Raw genomic sequence first — 22,193 nt, forward strand, 5'->3', positions numbered from 1 at the left:
TTTTCTTTAAGACAACCGTATGTGCATGTTTCCCCTTATGTTCAAGATTTTTCTTTCCTTCCCATTTGTCACTCATTTCCCAGATTGGAATTTCCTCTTACTTAATGATTTCTTTTTCATCTTCCTCTTATCTATTTTTCTAATTTTTTACCTTTTTTTGTCTCTCAATAAGTAGTAAAAACAAACAAACAAACTAGTTTTCTTCTTCTCTACAACTTTTTTATTTTGTTTTCTGCACTTTCAAAAAAAGATTTTACTTCTCTTTATTTTTGTTCCTTTTCTGTCAGTTCTAGAGTTTTGTTCTTTAATTCATGATCCTTTTATTTATTCCTTCTCTAGCTTTTGTATTCCTCACAAAATTAAAGTTTCTAAGATACCTTCGAGTTTCATCTTCTAAATAGAGTCCATATTACCTTGTAGATCTTGCTTTCTGATCTCTTTTTTTCTGTTGTGCCTTACCTTCAGAAATACCAATTCTTGGAGATGAAAAATGGGACAAAAATATTTCTCCATCTTAAGAATTTTCTTACTTCCTTGACTGTGACCTTTGCCCTCCCCATAATATTTTTTTTTCCTATTTGCCATTACCTGTCCCTTTGTTGGCTGTGATATTTGTTTATCTGTTTTTTATTTCTGTTGTCTGTGTTTTCAAGACAAATAACTTGTTTTAGTTTTCTTTCCAGAAATGCTTCAAATTCCTCTTTTTATTGAATATCTATATTTTATTCAATAATGATTTGGCTTAGGTTTGCAGAATGTTATCTTGGGTTGCATCTTGAGCTCCTTTCTTCATACCCTCTTTTGGCTTCTGGTATGAATAGCCTTGTATTATATAAATTTCCTCACTTATATGTTGCAAATTCTGACACACATAATGGTTAAATTTAAGAATTTTAATGACAGTACAGTATATGATTTTTCTCCCTAAGATGTAATTTGTGGATTCCTTTGATTGTTTTTCTGCTTTCAGATGTTCTGGACAATTTTATATATTGTTGCTTGGTATCTAGATATATCACATTTTTCTGGGAAACCTATAATCTTTCATTTGTCTCTATGCATCTTGTCTTTGAGATCAAGGCTTTGCTTATATAGAGATCATTTTCTTTTAATGTTATTGTGCTTTTCTTCTTCCAGATCATTCTTTAGTTCTGTATATTTCTATGCCCAATCATTTATTCTCTTGGGGTTTTTTGGTGGTTTGCCACCATGGATTCAAGTTTTTCTGTCTTGTAAATCTGCTTTCCCATTTTTTTCACTTTTCCTTTTTAAATTATTTATGGATGTCCTATATACTTCCATGCTTTTGAGAATGCATAGGGTCTTCATCCTCATGAGATCATTTTTCTTTGTCTTGCAATAAAGGATGTTCCAAAAGTAGTGCAATGGAACAGCGCATACTTATTCTTAGATGTCTGGACACTGTTAGATCATTTGACTATCTTCCCCTTTGTTAATTATATTTTCTCCTTTGGTTTATGTTTGTGCTCAAGGTTTTTAACTGATTTTTCTTTAGATTTTTGGTAATTTTAGTCCTTTTCCTAAGGATTGGGTTCTAAGCCTTCTCTAACTCCTCCCATACTGGGCAATTCATATTGCCTTAGCTTCAGTCTTTGTCTCAAGTAATTTCCTGAAAAAGATGCATGATCACAGTTCCCTTTGTTTCAAGCCTGGATCCACACACATGCTGGTATCACACTTTCATTCCCTCTTTTCCCCATCTCTCTGGCTGAGTGTTGCTGTAGCAGATTACTATCACCACACCATACACTGTGCAAGATGTGGAATGTGCAGCAGAGTTTTTTCCTTGCAAGCCCATAGGTCAGCTTGAGCAACTATATTAGTATTTAAGTATTTACCTGCCTTTTCTTTTAGTCCATTGAGTTGCTACCTCTGTAAGCCCAGTTCCAAAATCCATTGGTATGGGACTCTCACTGGTGAAAATGAATGTCCTGCATGATGGACAGAAAGTTAGTAAGAGCAGGAAATATAAAAGCATTGCTCTTATTAAACCTTCAATTTTCTTTGAGTCTTCAAAACTCTTTGGGTTTCAGGTATTCCTGGTGTCCAATTTCAAGAGAGATGGTTGATGCCAATGCCATTTCAAGTTGCTGAAGAACTGATAAGAATCTGATGGAAGAACCTGGCAATTCTCATCATGTCTTTATCTTCAATTTGCTACACTAATGAGTTTGTGGAATTTTCCCTTGAGTAAGACCTAAGGCTTCCTTTTTCTTGTTACTTTGTTCCCATTTGGAAAATTCTGCTAATAAATATTCTCCTATATAAACTTATATATAATTTCTGTTCAGTATGATTTAGATAAATGAGTTTCTTGGCCACCTCCTATGTGTATTCATTTATAGAAATGGTATTTTGTAGGAAGAGGATCAAGCCCTTGATATAAAGCTGGGTATCCTGTTTTCCCTCCATTAAAATGGTGATCAGCATTTATATTAAATCTAAAAAACATATTCACTAGATTAAAAATATTTAAAGGAGCCAATACACACATAGATAGATGATAGACAGACAGATAGATGATATTCTTAACCCCTTCTTTTTAATGAGAGCAAAATGGCCAAACTTCTACCCTTTCATTTTTCCTCCTGTCAGGAACTAAAGTCTACCTTGGAGGAGGGTGAGAGAATAAGAAGCTCTTTTTTTTTTTCCTTTTGCTTTCCTTTGAGTTTCAAAATGAGAATCCATGATAGGGACACCCCTCACCATATCTCATTAACTTTCATAGTGTTTTAGGTCATAGAAGACAACTGAAATTATCTTTTGTGCATAATTCTTCTTTGGAGAAGTTTGAGGGATCAGAAAGACTTCAGAAAGTATCTAATGTTTCAGGTTGATCATATAACCCAAAAGTTTGTATATTTTCACTGTCATATTTTCTTGGTTTTGTATTGCTAGTATTTACCACTGAGCCTGATACAAAAATAAGTGTTTAATAGATGTATTATCTCTGTCTCTTTAGTTACCACTCCAAGGATAATATCAGAGTTTTAATTAAGTGAATAACTTTTTCTGGAATAGGGTGAATATGACCCTAATGGTGTCATTTTTCTCTTCTGATGGAATTCTGGGTGTGAAAAACACTCATAAAGATCCTGGTCAAAGTATTAGTATAACGCAGAACTTCTTGGATTGCCACTTACTTGAAGGGAATGGCAGCTGGAACAGCTTTATAAAATTTTGTGGGAATGGTACAGCTGAAGAGAGTGGAATTTGATGGTGAATGATTGGCGTAGTTCTGCTGGTCTCTCTTCAGAGTGACCAGAATACCTTGAAACTTAAGCCATGGACTCATCCAACCTCATTCTGACCTACATTATTTCCTGATACCTATTAAAACCACTATATGCACCCAACATTTATTATATAAAACTGAGCAGGCTTCCCTACACTAAGCCCTCAGCTTCCCTAACAGTATGCCGTAATCCTGGGATTCTTTTCTATTTATTATTCAGTCCTACAAAAATACAAAAACCATGCAGTTTCTGGTATTGAACCATAATGGAAATGTTGGCTTTCTACTCATTACTGCTTTTTCTTACACTTTTCTCTACTATAAGAGGGTTAAAAAAAAAAACCTCATGAAAACACCTATAAAACTTTTCAAAGAGTGGAGAATAAAAGAATAAATCAATTTCATTTTTTAAAAAATTGATAGCTGAACTTCTACCAGGCATCAAGCCATATTAATAGAGGTAGCCTCCAACCTATGAAAAACTGGGTTGAAATTTTGCCTTCTGCCACAATCTGGCTGTTATGATCCCCATTAAATCACTTAAACTCTCTGTGTCCCATGCAACTCACCATGTTTATTTATACATTGTAAAGAAGAGGCTGATCTAAATTAGTTAAAGGAATTTCTTCATATAACAATAAAATCACAAGTCTAGTCCCTATTCCTGTTATGGGCCAGAACTCTGAACTTGAAATAAGGATTCTTACAAGGTGCAAAGTCAGTGGAATTGATAAAGACAATGGTTATCTAGTTTAGCATGGTGCTTAATAGTTCTCTAAGTATGATTGATTTAATCTTACAACAAAAAATGGCTTCTTAGTGATATAATGATTGGTTTATACTCAGTGTAGAGCATATAAGCTGGGAGTTCGAGCTCTCGGAGGGAGGGAGGGAGGGAGAGAGAGAGAGAGAGAGAGAGAGAGAGAGAGAGAGAGAGAGAGAGAGAGAGAGATTGATTGATTCCATCTTCGGTCAGGCTCCAGGTGGCTAGCCTGGCCTCCTGCACCTCTCCACTGAAACCAAGACTCCTGAAGGATCTCAAGAAAGCTAGCTGGACCCTAGGCAAGGAGACAAGATTTTAAAGGAGACAATAAAGGATTTGGACTAGACAAATACACAGTTAGGGTGATATTGTTTGAGATCAAGATGAATCTATCTTGATAAATAAAACAGTGAACTCCCAAGTTTTAAAGTTTTATAAGGGAGATTTAAAATCAGTTTAAAACTGAAAACAATATGAATTATTAGAGACCTAATTCAACAACTTCAAATTTAACTTTTTGTTTGAGATCCTGAAAGACATTTTCCAGCAGAGGATTAGTTTCTGGCAGCCACTGTCTTGAAAGTATGAATGCAAATATACATACAAATATATTACTTTAGTCACCAGAGGTATTTAGGGAAACCAGTGCAAGATGAAAGCACATTGCTATTCTTGTCCTCCTATTTCCACATTCTACCTACCCATTCTATCCATTCTAATAAATTATTGATTTATTCTTGTCATCCCTATCATCTATCCTGTCAGCCACTGAAAGGAATGTGGAAGTATGCTTTTAAAAAACTATAAATATTTTTCTACAAATATTAAGAAACAACTTCTCTAGGCAGTTCCCTTTAGAAAAACAAGAAGAACAAAAACTAGGGTCTTTCTTTGAAATGGAGCAACTCTTTGTCTACATAGGATCATTATTTCCTCATATAGCAGTAGAGGTTGGCATTATGTGAGACAATGAGGACAATGTCTTCCTTTTTGAAAGTTAAAGTTCAAATACTGATCATTCGAAGGAACTTTTAAGGAGAAAGTGACCTAAGAAGGAACAGAATGGTGACTGTTGTAGAACCTATATTTTCCCTCTTGGTTAAAGATTCTGTTACCTGAAATCTTTTTAGGTCCAATTCTTTTTATAAGTAATGAGGGACTTTGCTGGTTTGTACATCTCTCTCCAAGCTAGAAATGGATTGGATATAGATTAATGAAAAATTCAATAAATTGAAGCCTTGAGACTAAATACATTATTACTCAATTTTCTTTTGTGAAAACTTCAACCTTTTAAAAATCTTATATCCATATGACAAAACACTGGCTAATGTCCAAGGTAAGGAAGAAGAATTAGGTTTAATCATTAATTAAGGTTCTATTACACATTTATTGTGAAGGCTAAATATTTTGTTTCATATAAAATATCTTTAAACATTACTAATGATTTTAATAAATGACATTTCCACCACAATCTATGTTTAAAAATAACAATATAAGACATAAAAATGAAAGTTGGGGTAATTAGATGGTCAGATATAAAAAGTAGCACCCCATTGCTAGGGCCCTTCTAATGATGAAAAAGTCTTCTAAATGGTAGAGGTCCTACCTGTGTGTAATAATTAGTTTAGTGGATAGGAGAAGGGACTGATTGGGATAATGAGAGGGGGAATATGAATTAACCAGTACAAGAAAGCTGCACATAAATTGGTCTAATACATTTAGCAGCAGTGACAGAGTTCTTAAGTTTTCAAAGATCATGCAATTAAAGCACAAGCATAGGTACTAGATTTGGGAACAGCACAAGTTAAAATGGACATGTTAATGGAGGCAGATACTAAAAGTCCTCAGGAAGAAACCTATAGGCTCATAAAGAAGGGAGATGGTACCTGTCAAGTTACAGTGACCAAAGAACCAAAGTCACCATGTCCTTTGATGCCACCATTCCTAACCCCATTAATGTGGTGGACCAGGAATGCTCTTTTTTCTATTCCTGAGACTAGTCAGGGGCAGACTACTTTAACCTGAGACTTGCTTACCAAAAGGGAAAGCTGAGAGGCCATCACTGAACTTGCTACATTACTAACCCAATCTGGAGAATTGCTATACCACCATGCAGATTTGGAATCCCATAGTATCCCATTCCCATCTTCAGTCACCTGTAAATATCCTTTAATAGATATCTTTTAAATATTTAAATCTTGTGCATGGGTTTTTTCTTCTCCTCTTTAATTCAAACATTGTGTTACCTTATAATATGGTAGAGGAATTTGCCATCAAATAAAGAAAATGAAATGGATAAAAGAAACTGATCAACTCATTCTCAATCTACTCAAACTCAGTAAGTCTTCAATGCTATAATGAATGGTCCTAATTTTTTAGTTAAGGCAGGTGTGGCTACAAACTAATTAAGGTGATAAGACTAAATTTTTGCGTGTGCGACTTCTAAACTAGCTTTGAAGGTAACTTCCCAAGAGTACAAAATATATTGAGCAACTGCAAGCAGCATCACTAGAACTAAGATTCATTTGGGTGAGTAAATTCTGGCATGTCTGTCTAAAAAAAAATCAACTATGACACTCCCATTTATACAATCTGGTCTTCCTGCCATATTAATACATAAGGTAAGAGTGGACTGGGACTGGGATAATAGAAATGAAGAAAAATGCCTGAATATATGAACTAAATCTAGGATCATAAAAGTAGACCTGGAAGGGATCTCAGAAGATGTCTAATAGGAGCCCTTCATTTTAATGATAGAAAATTGAGACCCAGGGAAATTAAGTGACTTTTCCAATCAGTGTCAGAAATAATCAGTCTCAGATGTAGAATCTGGTCTTAGAGCATCAGAGTCCAGAATTAGTGCTTTTAAGTTCTTTTTCATCACTTCTCTTCGAAAGATGAAATAAAAGTTGAATGATTAACAGGTACATGCATATTTATATTAACCCATTTTCTTTAAATAAATGATTTCACAGCTATTCCCATCCAGTTACAAAAATGACAACGTATCTGGGGCTTTTGACTTTTTCAGAGTTACTTCCTTATTTATCATTTGTATAGTGCTTAACTTTTTCAAAGTGCTTTTACTATTCAATTTTCTAAATATCAGTATAATGAAAAGAAGTGAGGTAGAATAGATAATATACCTATTTTTTACAGATTAATACGGAGATTAAACAACATGCTTCAAGAGTCACAAAATATAAATCCCCAGAAATACCTACCCACAGAAATAAAAATATTGACACAAATAGCAAATATACACACATTTTTAAAAATACACTTACATGCTTCAAATATACTCAGATATACAGGTATACTTTGTTAACCTGAACCTCATTTTACACTCATTTACAGGGAGCTATTTAATGTAATGTTGTCTAACAATTTATTTTATAGAATCTGATAATCCATGAGCTTTGAGTATGGTTCCCTGAGTACTTCAATTTACTGTATGTTATACATATATTTACATGTTGTATAAACATTTGTGAATTAACCTTTGCTTTTAAGAAAATTTTCACTTTCACCCCATCCCAAAAGCAAAAAGTTTCTATTAAAACTAAAAGTCCTAAAAGCTACTCTGAGGAACTAGAATTTTCATTTTCTCCCATTTTTTTTTCTGGTGGTTTTGTTTTGTTTTAATATAAGGGAACAAAATTGTTCTCTTTAGCTCAGTTATGGAAAATTTTTCTTTCAGTTTTTAAACTCAACCCCTGAAAACTCTGTAATTTGTGGAAACCTTTTTTGAGTATGCTTAACCTTTTATCAGAAAAAAAAATATTTCCCTTTTAAATTTTAAATTCTCAGGTATAATTTTGATATGCCACAGTATTGTTTCCAAAAAAAACATATTTCTTATTTTCAATGGGTAAATAAAAAAATCTTCAACTAACTTCTCAAAGACATATCTATTTCATAAATAGTTATACAGCACATTCCATACTCTTAATAGATGGGAGGACAGTGCACTATATGAGCAAATCATATAAGTGAGTGTGACTTGCATGAGAGGAAGGTGGCAGGTAGCTCAAAGCATGGCTGAATTGAAGAAAGCAAATAGTTAACAAATTGACCACAAGATGCTGATCAGATCAATAAAATACCATTCTAAATTCCACCCCTGAACCAAACTAACTTCCTGAGAGTCTTAAGGCTCTGAAGGGCCCTGAAGCCTGACATTTTATCAGTTCAAACTACCCACTAAATAAAAACTGCAGGATTCCTGGAGAAATGGTAATAACAAAAGGTGAATGGGAACTCAAGAACTAAATGATGATTGATCAGAATTTGATGAAAAGTGACAAAGACAAATGCAAAGGGAAAATTCCTTTTTGCAATTCTTTGGCTAAAGTTCTCCTACAAATCTAAAGGTCAATCCCTACATGTTATTCCAGACAGATATAAACTTTATATAAAAGCTAACCTAATACTCTCTAATGTTAAAAAGGGATATTTTCACAATTATTTGAGGAACATAATGAAAGTACTATCATGTACTTGTAAATGAGAATACTAGGACTCAGTTTTAAGAACTTCCCCAAAGTTACAATAAGAATCAAAGGTAGGCTTTCAACTCAGACCATTGGGATTCCAAGATCAAAGCTTTTGACACAATGCTAAAAGACCAGTCCTTCATTTTCAGGACTCCAATCTTTCCCCAGGGATTGAAATATTTAGGGATTTTTTTTTTTTAATTCTCCTCTATGCTCTTCTTAGTCTAATATAAACATAGATAAATTTTCCATGCGGGGTACAGGGAGGGAAGATCGGAGGATAGAATCATTAAGAGACCTCCAATCTTACATTTTTAGGTGCCTTTTAGGCATTTCAAAATGGATGTCTCTAGGCATCTCAAATTCAACATTTTCAAAACTGAACTCATTATCTTCTACTTCTTCTCACCCTGAACCATTTTGTTATCACTTCCTTACAACTATAAAAGATATCACCAGTCTCTCAGACACATACCCTATGTATTATCTTCTACTCTCACTGACCAACCTTATTCCTACATCTTTAAGTCCTTTCATCTCAATCTTCATCTCATAAACACATTCTTTCTCTCTTGACACTGCAACAACTTTGGTGCAGGTCCCCAGCCTCAAACCTGGACTATTGCAATAGCCTTAAGACAATCTACTCCAATGATCCATTCTCCACTTAGTTGTCAAACAAACCTTCCTAAAACTCAGATCTCACCATGTCATTACCCTACTCAATAAATTCCAGCCTCTAAGATAAAATCCTCTGTCCAGTTTTCAAAATCCTTTACTACTTGTACCCCATCACAACTATCACCCAGTCAACTTACACTTAATTCCCTTTCCCATTCTCTGCAATCCAATGATACTGGCCTCCTTGCTATTCCTTGAATAAGATGCTCCATCTCTCAACTCCACACATTTTCTCTTGATGCAAGACTTTCCCAATGCCAGAATTTCTCTCTCTTGGTCTCCACTTATTAGCTTTCCTTTAGTCCTAACTGAAGTCCCCACCTTCTGTAAAATGTCTTTCCCATTTCTTAATCTTAGTACCTTGCTTCTAAGATCACTTCTGATTTATTCTGTGTATATTTGTATAAAGTTGTGGTTATCCCCATTAGACTGTGACCTTCTCGAAAGGAGGGGTGTATTATGTGTATGTGTCTGTCCATCCCTGTGTCCTCAGTTAGGTATTTAATAAATGCTAGTCCACTAAGATTGAGAAAAATACTCCTATCTATACCTATGTACCTAACTCCTAATATTCAGTTCTTTCATAAAGTCACAAAATTTGTGAGCTAGAAAGGACTTCATGGGCCATCTAGTTTGACCTCTGATGTTAGTTTTCTTGATTCTTGAATCAGTGCCATTGATATCATTTCACAAGAGATCATCTAATCCCCAGATTCTTAAACTGTAGTTTGTGATCCCATAGGGGGTCTTATAACTGAATGTGAGGATAGTGAAACTACGATTATCAGTAAACGTTTGGTTTGTGTATCTATGTACTAGGTTTCACATAAAAATTTCTTGGGAAAAAAGGGGTTGCAAAAGGAAAGTTTAAGAACCCCTGATCCAGCCTCTACCCAAAGGACCTCTAGAAAAGAATAAAGTGCTACTTAATGGGCAGTCTGTCACACTTTTGCATAATTCTAATTATTTAGTTTTTCTTTACAAGTACAAATCTGTCTTCCCACAACTTTTACCTATTTGTTCCTAGTTTTGGCCTCTTGGGTTATGGAGAACAAATGCTCTCTCAAAATTTAGGTGCATATCAGATTATATCCTACTTTTCTTCTCCATCATGAACTATGATGAAGTCTCTTGACCTCATGATTTCTACAAAGCTGTATTTGTAGGAAACAATTTGTCCTTGTCAAGATTATGTCTAGAATAGTAACTTCAGTTACCTTCACCTTTGAAGATAATGATCCAAGGCAAATCACAATTCTTAGCAACTATTCTTTTAGCAGAGCTCAATTAGATGTACAAATAGCTTTAAATCACCATCATGATATCTCATTTGAGCCCTGTAACCTACTTATAGCTATCCTTGCCAGGTGTTCTATACTTCCCAATAAATACTTCCTATTCTTTCACTGATCTGCAATCAAATGTTTCCTAATAATTTTCTCTATTGGATTTCCCTATGTATTTTCTTAAGGTACAAGGCTACTTATTCTGACTTCTTAATTGACCAAACATCCTGTGTTCTGAAACCTATCCCACCAATTTTCAGTGATATGAAGTCAAATTTGTCTATCATTCAACTTTCTATGTCACTTATACTTTGTGAATCTGTATAGATGTTTAAAATCATATATTTTATAGCTTGGGTAATGCCTTGTAAATTATTTCCAATGCTCATCGTGTAGCTGCTACTCTGGTAGTTATCTATGATATCTAGGTTAATAAATTTATATGCATAAATCCAGCTGTGGAGTAAGCAGGCCAGAATGCAACATAATTACCTCATTCACAGAAACTATATTTAAATGTAGCATAGTATTTGGGTTTGTTTTTTGGTTGCAGTGTCACCTTTTTAAAACAAACACGTGTATCAATTTATATAAACAGGCTTATGTACATGTCAGTTTTCCTTCATACCTTTTCTTTTCAGTTTAAAGCCTCCTTGATCAATTTTATAAGATTCTAGATAAGTATATTTTTACTCCCTTATATGAAATATGCTCTTCATTTTATTTTAAGCTGTGGTACAGAACTTTAAAACCCAATTTCAGATTCCATATTCTAAGTTATTCACTTGAAATTTTGACTTTGTCTTTTGAATCCCCTATCTTCAATAAGCAGTTAACCATTAGTCTATGGTTTCTTTTGATTGGTACCACCTTTTCCCTACACAAATGGCTAAGTATAAGTAATGATTGTCAAGCCTGGAAAACAGTTCATTCAGAACCTAAAGTCTTTCCTTGTTTTCAAAAGTGACTTCATTGGATTAGACAGCAGTTTGTGTGAAAAAGTCCTAGGAATTTTAGTGGATTGTAAATTCAATGAGTTAAGAATGATATGGCAACCCAAAAAATGTAAATATTAGGCTGTATCAAGAGCTTTTATATCATTGCTTTTACAAATAAGTTAACAGTCCTATTGAATCTTCACCTACTCAGTCCTTATCTGGAATATTGTGTTCAGTTCTCAATATACATGTGGAGTACTGTTTTAAACACCACAGTTTAGAAATGACACTCATAAGGTGAAAATGTTTGGAGGAGTGCAACCACAAAGATGAAGTTCATTAAATCTATGAGAAGCAGTTAAAGAAACTAGGGATGTTTTGTCTAGAGAAGTTAGAATAAGAAATGATAACTATCTTTAAATATTTGAAAGACTGGTCTGGGGAAGAGGAATCAGACCTTTTCTATCTGTCCTAGAGGGAAGAAATAGAGGACACTGTACAGGAAAATTAAGAGTTTGGTTAAGAAAATAAAACTTCATTTTACTAATGAAGAAACTAAGGGCCCAAAACTTAAAACAGTTAAGTAGTAAAGTCAATTCAAAACGAAGTCTTTTAATTCCATATCTCACTTTATGAAGACTCATGGATAGATTTCGGGTAGCCTGCAAAGTTGTATAGGAAAAACATTATCTTCATTTTCATTAACCTACTAATTCAAATGATTTAAAACATTTATTCTGAGAAGAGCCACAGGCTCTACCAGACTGCCAAAAAAGTCTATGACAAAAAAATGTTAACTCTTGCATTATACTATATTGACTCTTCTAAAAGATCCTCTCTTCTTAATACTTCCAGAATGTCCCCAAAATGTAAAAACAATCTGAAAAAAATGATTAATCTATCCCTAATGATGGGATTCAAACTCACACCTCTAAAAAAAAAAAAATGACCATTCAGCCACACTATGCCATTTCCCTTTGACCTCTATTGCATTAACTTAGGCAAAATATCTAGTCAGGCCCTAAATCCCTTAGTATGAAGTCCTCTCAGTAATATCTATTCTAACCTGAGCATATAAAAAGTGGATCTCATGAAGAAATATTGAAATAAAAAGTGCATGAAATGGTTTATCAGCCTTGTGGGTTCCCAAGTCCCCAAATACATAGACACCCTAAGTCACCTTCTTTTTAAAGTGTTTAATGTTCAAATTAGGACCCAACTAGAGCCCTTCATAGGTGAAAAGGAGATCTCTTCTGAAGGAGCTTAATGATGAGGATTTTACTAGATAGCCTACATAAGACTTGTTAACTGTTTGATTCACTAGGTTCTTGACCTATATGGAATCCTTGATATGAATTAAAGTAGGTGCTACCAAAGAATAGACTTAAAGTCTACTGTATTCAAGATTATTCTTCCCAATGTCTACTTTTTGAAGTTCACTGACAACAGTGTGTCCTTCAAATGCTTTTACTCATCCATTACATTTTTTATCTTTCTTCTTTTAGGTGAACCTGCTAAGTGAAGTATTTCCCATTCTTAACAATGAATGTTTTTCTTGAATGTAGATCCTCCAAACAATAAATAGAAAATGTAAATAAAAGTAATAAAATTGAATTCTAACTAAAGGTTGTTACTACATTCATTACACTAATAAAGTTTTTCTACTGGAGAAGTTCTCTAACGTTGAATAAAAACTATTCTCCAAAATGAAGTTTATGTGCTGAAGCTGCTTATAAGGTCTGTCCTTTCATGGCTTTTCAAATGTTTTATGAGGCTACAACTCCTACTAAAACTCATTCCACATTGTTTGCACTGAAAGGGTTTCTCGCCAGTGTGTATTCTCTGGTGTTGATTAAGATGTGACTTTAGTGCAAAGGCTCTCCCACATTCATTACACTGATGAGGTTTCTTACAAGAGTGACTTTTTTGGTGTTGAGTTAGGTGAGAACGCTGGCCAAAATTTTTCCCACATATATCACATTCATAAGGTTTCTCTCCAGTATGCATTCTATGATGTTGAACAAGGTGTGAACTATAACAAAAAGCTTTCCCACATATATCACATTTATAGGGTTTCTCCTCCCTAAGTACTTGCTTATTTTCAATCAATGATAAATTCCAACCATATGCTTTTTCACAATTGCTATCTACATGAGAACTCTGACTTCTATGAATCATCTGATGCTCAATTAGGCTGTCATACTGATGGAAGTTTTCTCCACATTCATGACACCGGTTTGGTTTCTCACGGTAATGGAGTCTTAGATGTCCAGCAAGGTGTGAGCGCCGCCCAAAGCTTTTCCCACATTCATTACATTGAAAGGGTTTCTCTCCAGTATGAACACTCTGATGTTGAACAAGATGTGACCTGACCCGGAAAGCTTTTCCACACAAGGGACACTGATAGGGTTTTTCCCCTGTATGGACTCTCTGATGCTGAGTCAGGTGTACACGTTGATTATAACTCTTTCCACATTCATCACATTTAAAGGGTTTCTCCCCAGTGTGTATTCGCTGATGTTGAATAAGGTGTGCACTCTGAATGAAGCTTTTCCCACATTCATCACATTTATGTGGTCTCTCTCCTGTAGAAGGTTTTTTGTGGATATCAATAATTTCTCTAAAATTTCTCTCCTGGGAAGGGGGCTTCCCCAGTATCATCCCTGTGAGTTTTCCCTGTTGCCTATCTAACCAGCCTTCATGTTCACAATCATCTCTAAACTCCTGACCTTGTGGAACATCCTTCTGAATTTTTGATGATATTTCTCTGTAAGTTTCTGTGGCATCAGAAATTTTCTTCTTTAATGCCTTCATGTTCTTACCCCTTTTCTCACCACCTGAAACAATGAACAGAAAATGCAAATGTCACTTGTTTCCTATACAAAAGGAAAGCAAACTGTGTAAGAGGTAAACATGATTATCTAATCATATGAAAGTATTATAAGTATTAGGAAAGACTTACATTATAGGGCATTAGGGAGCAAGATTTTGGATACCAGGTTGGATAAAGAAAGCAAAGCTAACAGAAGATGGATAGAGATAATCAAAAAGAGTGCCCACTTGGGGCATACAGCAAAAATATGGACAAAAATAACTACAAAGGAGGTAGAAGAATCCCTGATTAGGGGTGGGAATGGAGATTGATAACAGGGAAAAGAGGGAATAAGTCATTAGATAATAGAAGAAAAGGAGGAAAAGAAGGGATAAGAGTAATGAATGGGTCAATAATGGAAAAAAGTAAAAAGATGGAAAGGAGCAAAAATTAGAAAGACTGAAAGCACATAGGCTTAAAAAAGTTATAAGCAGGACTATCAGGAGGAAAAGGGAAATAAGATGGATGAAAAAGAATGACTAGGAAATGTTAAAGCACTAAGAAGTCATCGACAAGAAATATTGTTAAAAAGGTGATGATTAATAGGTTAACTATAAAATAGCCACAGCTGATCTAGTTTAAGATAATTAAGTCTAAAGATGGGGCATATATCATAGTGCTTTCTTTAATAAGGCAATGAGAATACAACAGGATGAAAATGGCTTAAGAAAATGGTTTGACTCCAATTTTTAAATGGTTGCAAACTCACTAAAATGTTACACTGAACCAAAATACAAATAATGGCTGAAAACAAAATGCAAAAGAGAAATGGCTAATCAGATGTTGTGGGAGGGAAGAGGGGGGAACCTAATTGATCCCACTACCCTTTTCCTTCAGGTTGCAAAACTGTTTATAGTGACCTTATCCATGCTTATTAAATTCTATTCCCCTGCCTATCCATTCTCCATTAACACTTCTACCCCAACCAACAGCACTACAAAGTTTTGTTTTCAGTTTCCCCCAAATATAAATTCTCTCTTCATTACATTGACGGGTTTTCTCTCTGTAGTGGCGTTTCAGATGTTCAATCAAGTGTGAATGTCGACCGAAGCTTTTCCCACATTCATTACATCCATAAGGCCTCTCTCCACTGTGGACCGTCTGATGCTGAACAAGATGTGAGCTCACACGGAAAGCTTTTCCACACACCTGACATTTGTATGGTTTCTCACCAGTATGGACTCTCTGATGCTGAGTAAGATGTACACGCTGATTATAGCTTTTCCCACATTCATTACATTTAAATGGTTTCTCGCCAGTATGGATTCGTCGATGCTGAATAAAGTTTGAGGCTTGAAGGAAGAATTTGCCACAATCATTACATTTATGACCTTTTTCCACCCTCATGGTTTGTTTTTTATTCATGTCTGTTATATCCCTGAAGCCTCTTTTCTGAGAAGGAGATTGCTTTGGTTTTTCTATTGTATAATTTTCCTGTGGTCTTTCTAAGAGGCCTCCATAGTTAGAGAATTCTTCATATTCTTGATCTTGAGAATCATTCTTTTGAATGCTTCCTGGAGTCATCCAGAGTGATTCTGCTTCTTCAGAAATTTCCTGCTTTACAATCAGCTCCATATTCTCATTCCTGGGTTCATAATCTGAAATACCAATTTTTAAAAAATGCAAATGTCAGTTTCTAGAAGAAACTTTTTGAGTAGAATAGAATATTCAAGTGAAAAAAACTGGATAAATATTCAAGCAAGAAAATAAAAGATCAGGAGATGAAATAAAAAACAGCAAGAAGACTTAGAAAGTGACAAGCACAAGAAAACAGTAGTGATAGGGGCTGAACCTGTGATTTCATTAGTGTATGAAACTTCCAGATAAAGAAACTGCCTCTATTAATGTATTTTCTGCAACCTATAATCTTAAGAGTAATGCCTAGAATACTGTGAGATTAAGTGACTTTTCAAGGTCACACATCAGTATATGACAGACAGGACTTGAACCCAGATTTTTTTTTTTTTTTTTTTTTTTTTTTTTTGGCTCCAAGACCAGCTGCCTCTCTAAGTAGGGAAAACTGCATCTCTTTAATGATGATATTTTCTTTTCACTACAAGACTTATACCATATATGTGGAATACTCATAAGAAAATCTAATTTTGCATTTTAAACCTACTCAATCTTTATCTTCCTTTTCCTCTTAATTCTTAAAAAATCTTTCCTACTCTATTCAATGTTAAAACAATGAAACTCAATTTCTCTGCTGAAACACAATTTGGAATGTATTAGTCTATAAGAAGAAAAGCATTCATTATTTCTGCCTACTGAGAAGAGATATTACAATTAAAAGGATTTAGAATAGGCTAAATGGCTGAATTCAAGAGTTATCAGTAATGGTTCAATGTGCATGTAGAAAGAGGTCTTGACAAGACGTATAAAATTTGTAGAGTAGGAGGAAACAGCCCAATAGAACTCTACACCACAATTACTCCAAAATGGATTTAGAAAGCTCTTTTGCCAGGCAAAGTAGTGAACAGAAAATCACAATGGATCATTTTTGTTGCCCAAGATCATAAATTCAGCCCACAGATAAAGTGCCCAGGATATACATGACAGAAAAGGGATGAGCCAGTAGTTATTTCCAAAGGGACACAAACCAGAGGTGGTTCAGTGGCTTTGTCAGTACACAATCAAATCAATATTATAGAGCTAGCATGCTCTTTATGAACTAAGAATTCAACTCATAGGCTCAGAAATACGTAGGATGATAACCCTGACACTCTGACAAAACAGAATTTTGGACTAGGACTAAAGGATAAGGGAAAAGGAAGGGGCTGCAGATCAGGAGACATCCTAAATTTCTGATACTCTGAATCCATACAGCTTTCCAACAAACTGACAGGGTTACGGTAAGGCCAACTATATATAGGAGTTCCAATTATGGACAAGCATTGAACTGATTGCCCAAACTCAAACTGGGGTCCAAAGTAAGAAGGTGAAAAAAATTTCAGATTATGACCTAAATCAGACTAAGGAAATACGAATGATAACAGCTAATTGGCCTGAGCCTTGCGTGAAATCCTTTAATTGGAACACAGTATTCTTTATCAATAAAATGAGAAAAAGTAGATGAAAATTAGAGCGTACAACTAATATTTTAAAAATCTGCATATTAAAATAAAACTCTTCAATTAAATACCAAAATAGAGAAAAAAAAAGTAAGATTTAACAAAACTAAAAGCAAAAAATCACTGAATTAAAAAAAAAAAAAACTAAAAATTTTTAGGGAAGTGTGGAAGAATTAAAATAGACAAACCAACAGCTAACTGGATTTTTTAAAAGGAAAAAAAAAAGTAAATTATCAGTATCAAAAATGTAAAAGGTAAATTGACAACTAATTAAGAAATAAAAGTAATTATTTGGTACTATTTCACTCCATTATATGCCAATACATAACTGACAACTTAAAAGATATAGGTGAAAACTGACAAAAATACAAATTGCACAGATTAACATGACAAGAAATAGAGTACTTAATGTTATTTTAGAAAAAGAAATTGAACAAGACATAAATGAACTCACAAAGGAAAAAAAAATGCTGGACCAGATGGTCTTACAATTAGTTCCTAAGCAAACATTTAAAGAACAATTAATTTCTACAACATAAACTTTGAAAAAAAAAAAAGGATCCTATCAAATTTCTTCTGTGATACAAAAATAGTCTTGATACCTAAACTTTCATAAATCAAAACAAAGAATACTACAGACCAATATTATTAAAGAATATGGATGCAAAAATTTTAAGTGAAATATTAGCAGGAAGATTTCGGCAACATATCACAAAGATGACCAGGCTATACTTACACCAGTAATTGCAGGCTGGTTTAAAAATAGTTAAACTATAAACAAAATTGACTATATTAAAAACAAGAACATCAAAAATCAGATGCAGAAAAAGCTTTTGACAAGCTTTTGACTCATTCCTGTCAAATATACTAGAAACATAGGAATAAGTAGAACTTCTCTTAAAATTTTAGAGAGGCAGTACCTATTTAAAACCAAGAGCCAGTTTTACCTATAATGGGAATCTGTTAAAAGTCATTCTAACAAGTTCAGGAGTAAAGCAAGGATTGTATTACCATTATCATTATTCAATAAAATGATAGACATATTAGCTATTACAGTAAGACAAGCAAAATAAACTAAAGGAATAAATGTACAGGCAATGAAGAAAAAAATTATCACTTTTTATAGCCAACAGGACAGTTTATTTAAAGAAACTTAGAGTCAACTAAAAAACCAACTGAAACAAATAACAGCTTCAGCAAAATTTCAAGATATAAAACAAACCTACTCATATTATCAGGTTTCTGTATATTACCCAAATAATACAGCAGGAAGAGATAGAGCTATTAGACATACAGTAACTAAATGAATACAATTATAAAACACATTTATACAAAGAAAGATAGAACTAAATAACTGAAGAAATATCAATTGTTTGTGTGCAGACTGAGCCAAAATAATAAAAATGACAGGTCTACCTAAATTTATCTATTTATTCAGTGCCATACCAAACTACCAAAAATTATCTTGGAGAGCTAAAATAATTACAAAATTCATTGAGAAAAAAACAAAAGATCAAAGATATCAAGTGACTCTGAAAAGGAAAAAAATGAAGGAAGATGGTCTAGCTATACCAGTTTTCAAATTGTATTAAAGCATTAATAGGAAAACTGGTACTCTAATGCACTATTGGTATAGCTGTGAATTGATTCTTGAGAACAATTTAGAACAATGCCCAGAGGGACATAAAACTGTATATATCCTTTGACCCAATAATACCAATGCTGGATCTATATTCCAAAGACAATTTTTTTTTTTAAAAGAGGAACTATTTGTATGAAATACAAATTTCAGCTCTTTCTGTGGAAAGAATTGGAAAATGAAAGGATGCCCATCAATAGGGTAATGGCTAAACAAGCTGTGGTATGTGATTGTGATGGAATTATTATTGAACTATTGAAGAAATGACAAGCAGGATGATTTCAGAAAAACCAGGAAAGACTTATATAAATTGATGCAAAGAAATGAGCAGAACCAGGAGAATGCTGTATACAGTAACAGAAATATTATATAATGAATAACTGTGAACGATTTCTTGAATCTCAGCAATACAATGATCTGAGACAAAACCAAAGGACTCATGATGAAGCATTCTATCCATCTGCAAAGAAGTGATATTATCTGAATATAGACTGAAGTATGATTTTTTCACTAATTTTTTTTCCATTTTTTTGAGTTTTCTTTTACAAAATTATTAATATGGAAATATTTTACATGATTGCAAAAAAAAAAAGAGAAGAGGACAAGAATTTCAGATTATATGAAATTATTAAGACATTTTCTCTGATCCCCACAATCTCATAAACCTCTCCAAGAGAGAAATTATGCACCAAAAATAATGCCACTTCAGCTGTCTGCATGATCCAGGACAGCCAGAATCTAAAAGATTTAAAAAAATGCAAAAACCTACAAACTGACCCTGAACTCACTAAGCAATCATCTCCTACACAGTCCAAGAGGGTACCTCTAGGAGACTTAAAGACTGTTGTCTTTACTGATGTTTTTCAGTTTACAACAAAACCATCTCTACACTTTCATCTCCTCTATCACAGGGGAAAAGAAAGTGAAACAGAAAAAATCAGGGAAAGAAAAATTGAAATTATTAAAGAGCCTAAATATTAACAGATAGTAACAAGGATAATATTAATAGAAGAAAATATGGTCTCTGAATCTATAAATGAGTTTGGGTTCTAAATATATACGGCAAAATAAAGGGAAATGATTCAACACTTGATAAGAAAAAGCACTCTATGAAAGATGAGAACATGAAATCAGAAAAAGACGTTTCTGAGGGATTTAAAAAAATGAGAATTATTGGAGCAAAATGGATAACCTGTACAGAATAAACAATGGGTAGACTAAAAAGACTTATCTATAATGTTATAGATAACAATATAGATATAATATTTATATCTATAACATAACATGGAAAACAATAGACTGGGAATGTAAAATAAACAATCTACAAGAAGAGAAGCATAAAATAACATTAAAAGTATGTTCAACATACAAAACTCATAGACATTTTATATATACGTTTTATAAGGACAACCTAAACATCACATGTCTCTCAGAAGGAAATAATAGAAAAGTTCCCAGAACTTCTAAACACAAAAAATGAAATATCAACTGAAAAAATTCAGATCACCTCTAGGGGGGGAAAAAAAAAAAAGGCTGCAAATGTCAAAACAGAGAGTAGTGAAATTTAGAAATTCAATTCAGAAACAAGCTTCACAAATGATTACAAGAAAGACCTTTGAGACCTTCAAATACAAGGGAAAGGAAATTCAAACGATTCTGTACTCATCAGAAAATGTAGAAAGGATTAGTTGGAATGGATTAGTTGTTACAAAGGGCAACGGAGCTTGTCATGGAACCCAGGGTGACCTACCCTGAAAATCTGAACTTAACTGCAGAATAAAAAGATGGACACTGAATAGTAAAGTTAATTTTTTTTAAGTTTAAATTAAAGCCTAATTTTTAATAGTATACCAATAAAAACAATCAAAATGGATACTTTGTAGAATTCAATAAAACAATAAATTCAATAAAACAAATTCATCTGAAAAAACAAGATTTAAACTATCAAAGGAAATAATGAAAAAAAAAAAGATGGAGAATAAAAAGAAACAGTACTTCTAGCCTCAAATTATATTACAGAGCAGCAGTGATCAAAATAATTTGTTACTGACTAATAACAGAGGCAGAACTAGTTGTTCTATGTTCTACTAAGCAAAGACAAATCTGAAACAACAGAACTCAATAAGCCAGTGTTCAATAAACCAGAAAATATAAATTACTTGGCAAAAAAAAAAAAAAAAAAAAAAATACTCCATAATTGGTGAAAACTTACAAAAAAAAAAAAGAACCTGGTAAAAATTTGACTCAGAACAACATCTAACACTATATTCTAAAATAAATTCAAAATGGATATATTAAATTTTTTTTAAATTAAAAACAACAGGTAATATGCTTTTCATAACTGTTGTCAAGAGACGAATTCTTAACCAAATAAGTAATAGAGGCAATTACAAAAAACAAAAAAGATAATCTTTGATTACATAAATTTGATGAGATTCCAACACTAACAAAATTAAGGCTTCTAGGCTTCAGGAATAAAGGAAAAGATAGTGAAAAGAAAAGATAAGGTTAGAATGGTAAAATTATAAGGGGTTAAGAAGAAAATGAGAATAAAGTGAAGATATCTATTTCATATGGCTTTTTTGAGAAGTTTAGCTATCTTCCTCTAGATTATACCTCTAACTGTAAGGAATCTGTCAGGATTCAGTTCTAGGTCCTTTTCTCTTTTCCTTTGTACTACTTCATTTGATGATTCCTCAGCATAGAGATGGTATTCAAATTCAAGACAGAAAATAAAATCACCAAATGTCCAATATGGGCGATGGAGAAGTGGTCAGAACCAGGAGACAGTATTATCCCAAAAACCTTGAGAAAAGAGATTATTAAGGAAAAAAAAGGATTAGCAACAATATGCTAATCTGCAGAGAGGTTAAGAAGAATAAAGATTGAGAAAAGATTATTGGATTTGGCAACCAAGAGATAATTGATAACTAGGGAGAGCATTTCAGAGAAAAGATAAGGTTAGAAGGGTAAAATTATAAGGGGTTAAGAAGAAAGTGAGAATAAAGTGAAGACACCTATTTCATATGCCTTTTTTGAGAAGTTTAGCTACCAATGACAAGAAAAACAGGACAAAAAGTAGAAAGGATGGAAGAATTCAGTGAGGGTTTTATTTTCCTCTTCAGATGGAAATTACATAGGCAAGATTGTAAGGCACTATAGAACCAGCTAGAAGACAAGGAAGACATTTA

The 22,193-nt window shown here is 33.5% G+C and overlaps 1 protein-coding gene across 4 annotated transcripts in view; it reads right to left on the reverse strand.

The window, feature by feature from the left end:
- Positions 1 to 5,356: 5,356 nt before the first annotated feature.
- Positions 5,357 to 22,193, reverse strand: part of ZKSCAN5 (zinc finger with KRAB and SCAN domains 5) — a 32,348-nt gene continuing 15,511 nt past the window's right edge. For all 4 annotated transcript variants that reach the window (XM_031968426.1, XM_012548844.3, XM_003768870.4 and 1 more), the window contains exons 6-7: positions 15,279 to 15,890; positions 5,357 to 14,257 (exon numbers count right to left, since the gene is read on the reverse strand). In XM_031968426.1, the coding sequence (XP_031824286.1) occupies positions 13,134 to 14,257; positions 15,279 to 15,890 (1,736 nt within the window). In that variant the 3' untranslated portion in view covers positions 5,357 to 13,133. The remainder of the gene's footprint in view (positions 14,258 to 15,278; positions 15,891 to 22,193) is intronic.

This window comes from Sarcophilus harrisii, chromosome 4 (assembly GCF_902635505.1).
Source record: "Sarcophilus harrisii chromosome 4, mSarHar1.11, whole genome shotgun sequence".
NCBI lineage: Eukaryota > Metazoa > Chordata > Mammalia > Dasyuromorphia > Dasyuridae > Sarcophilus > Sarcophilus harrisii.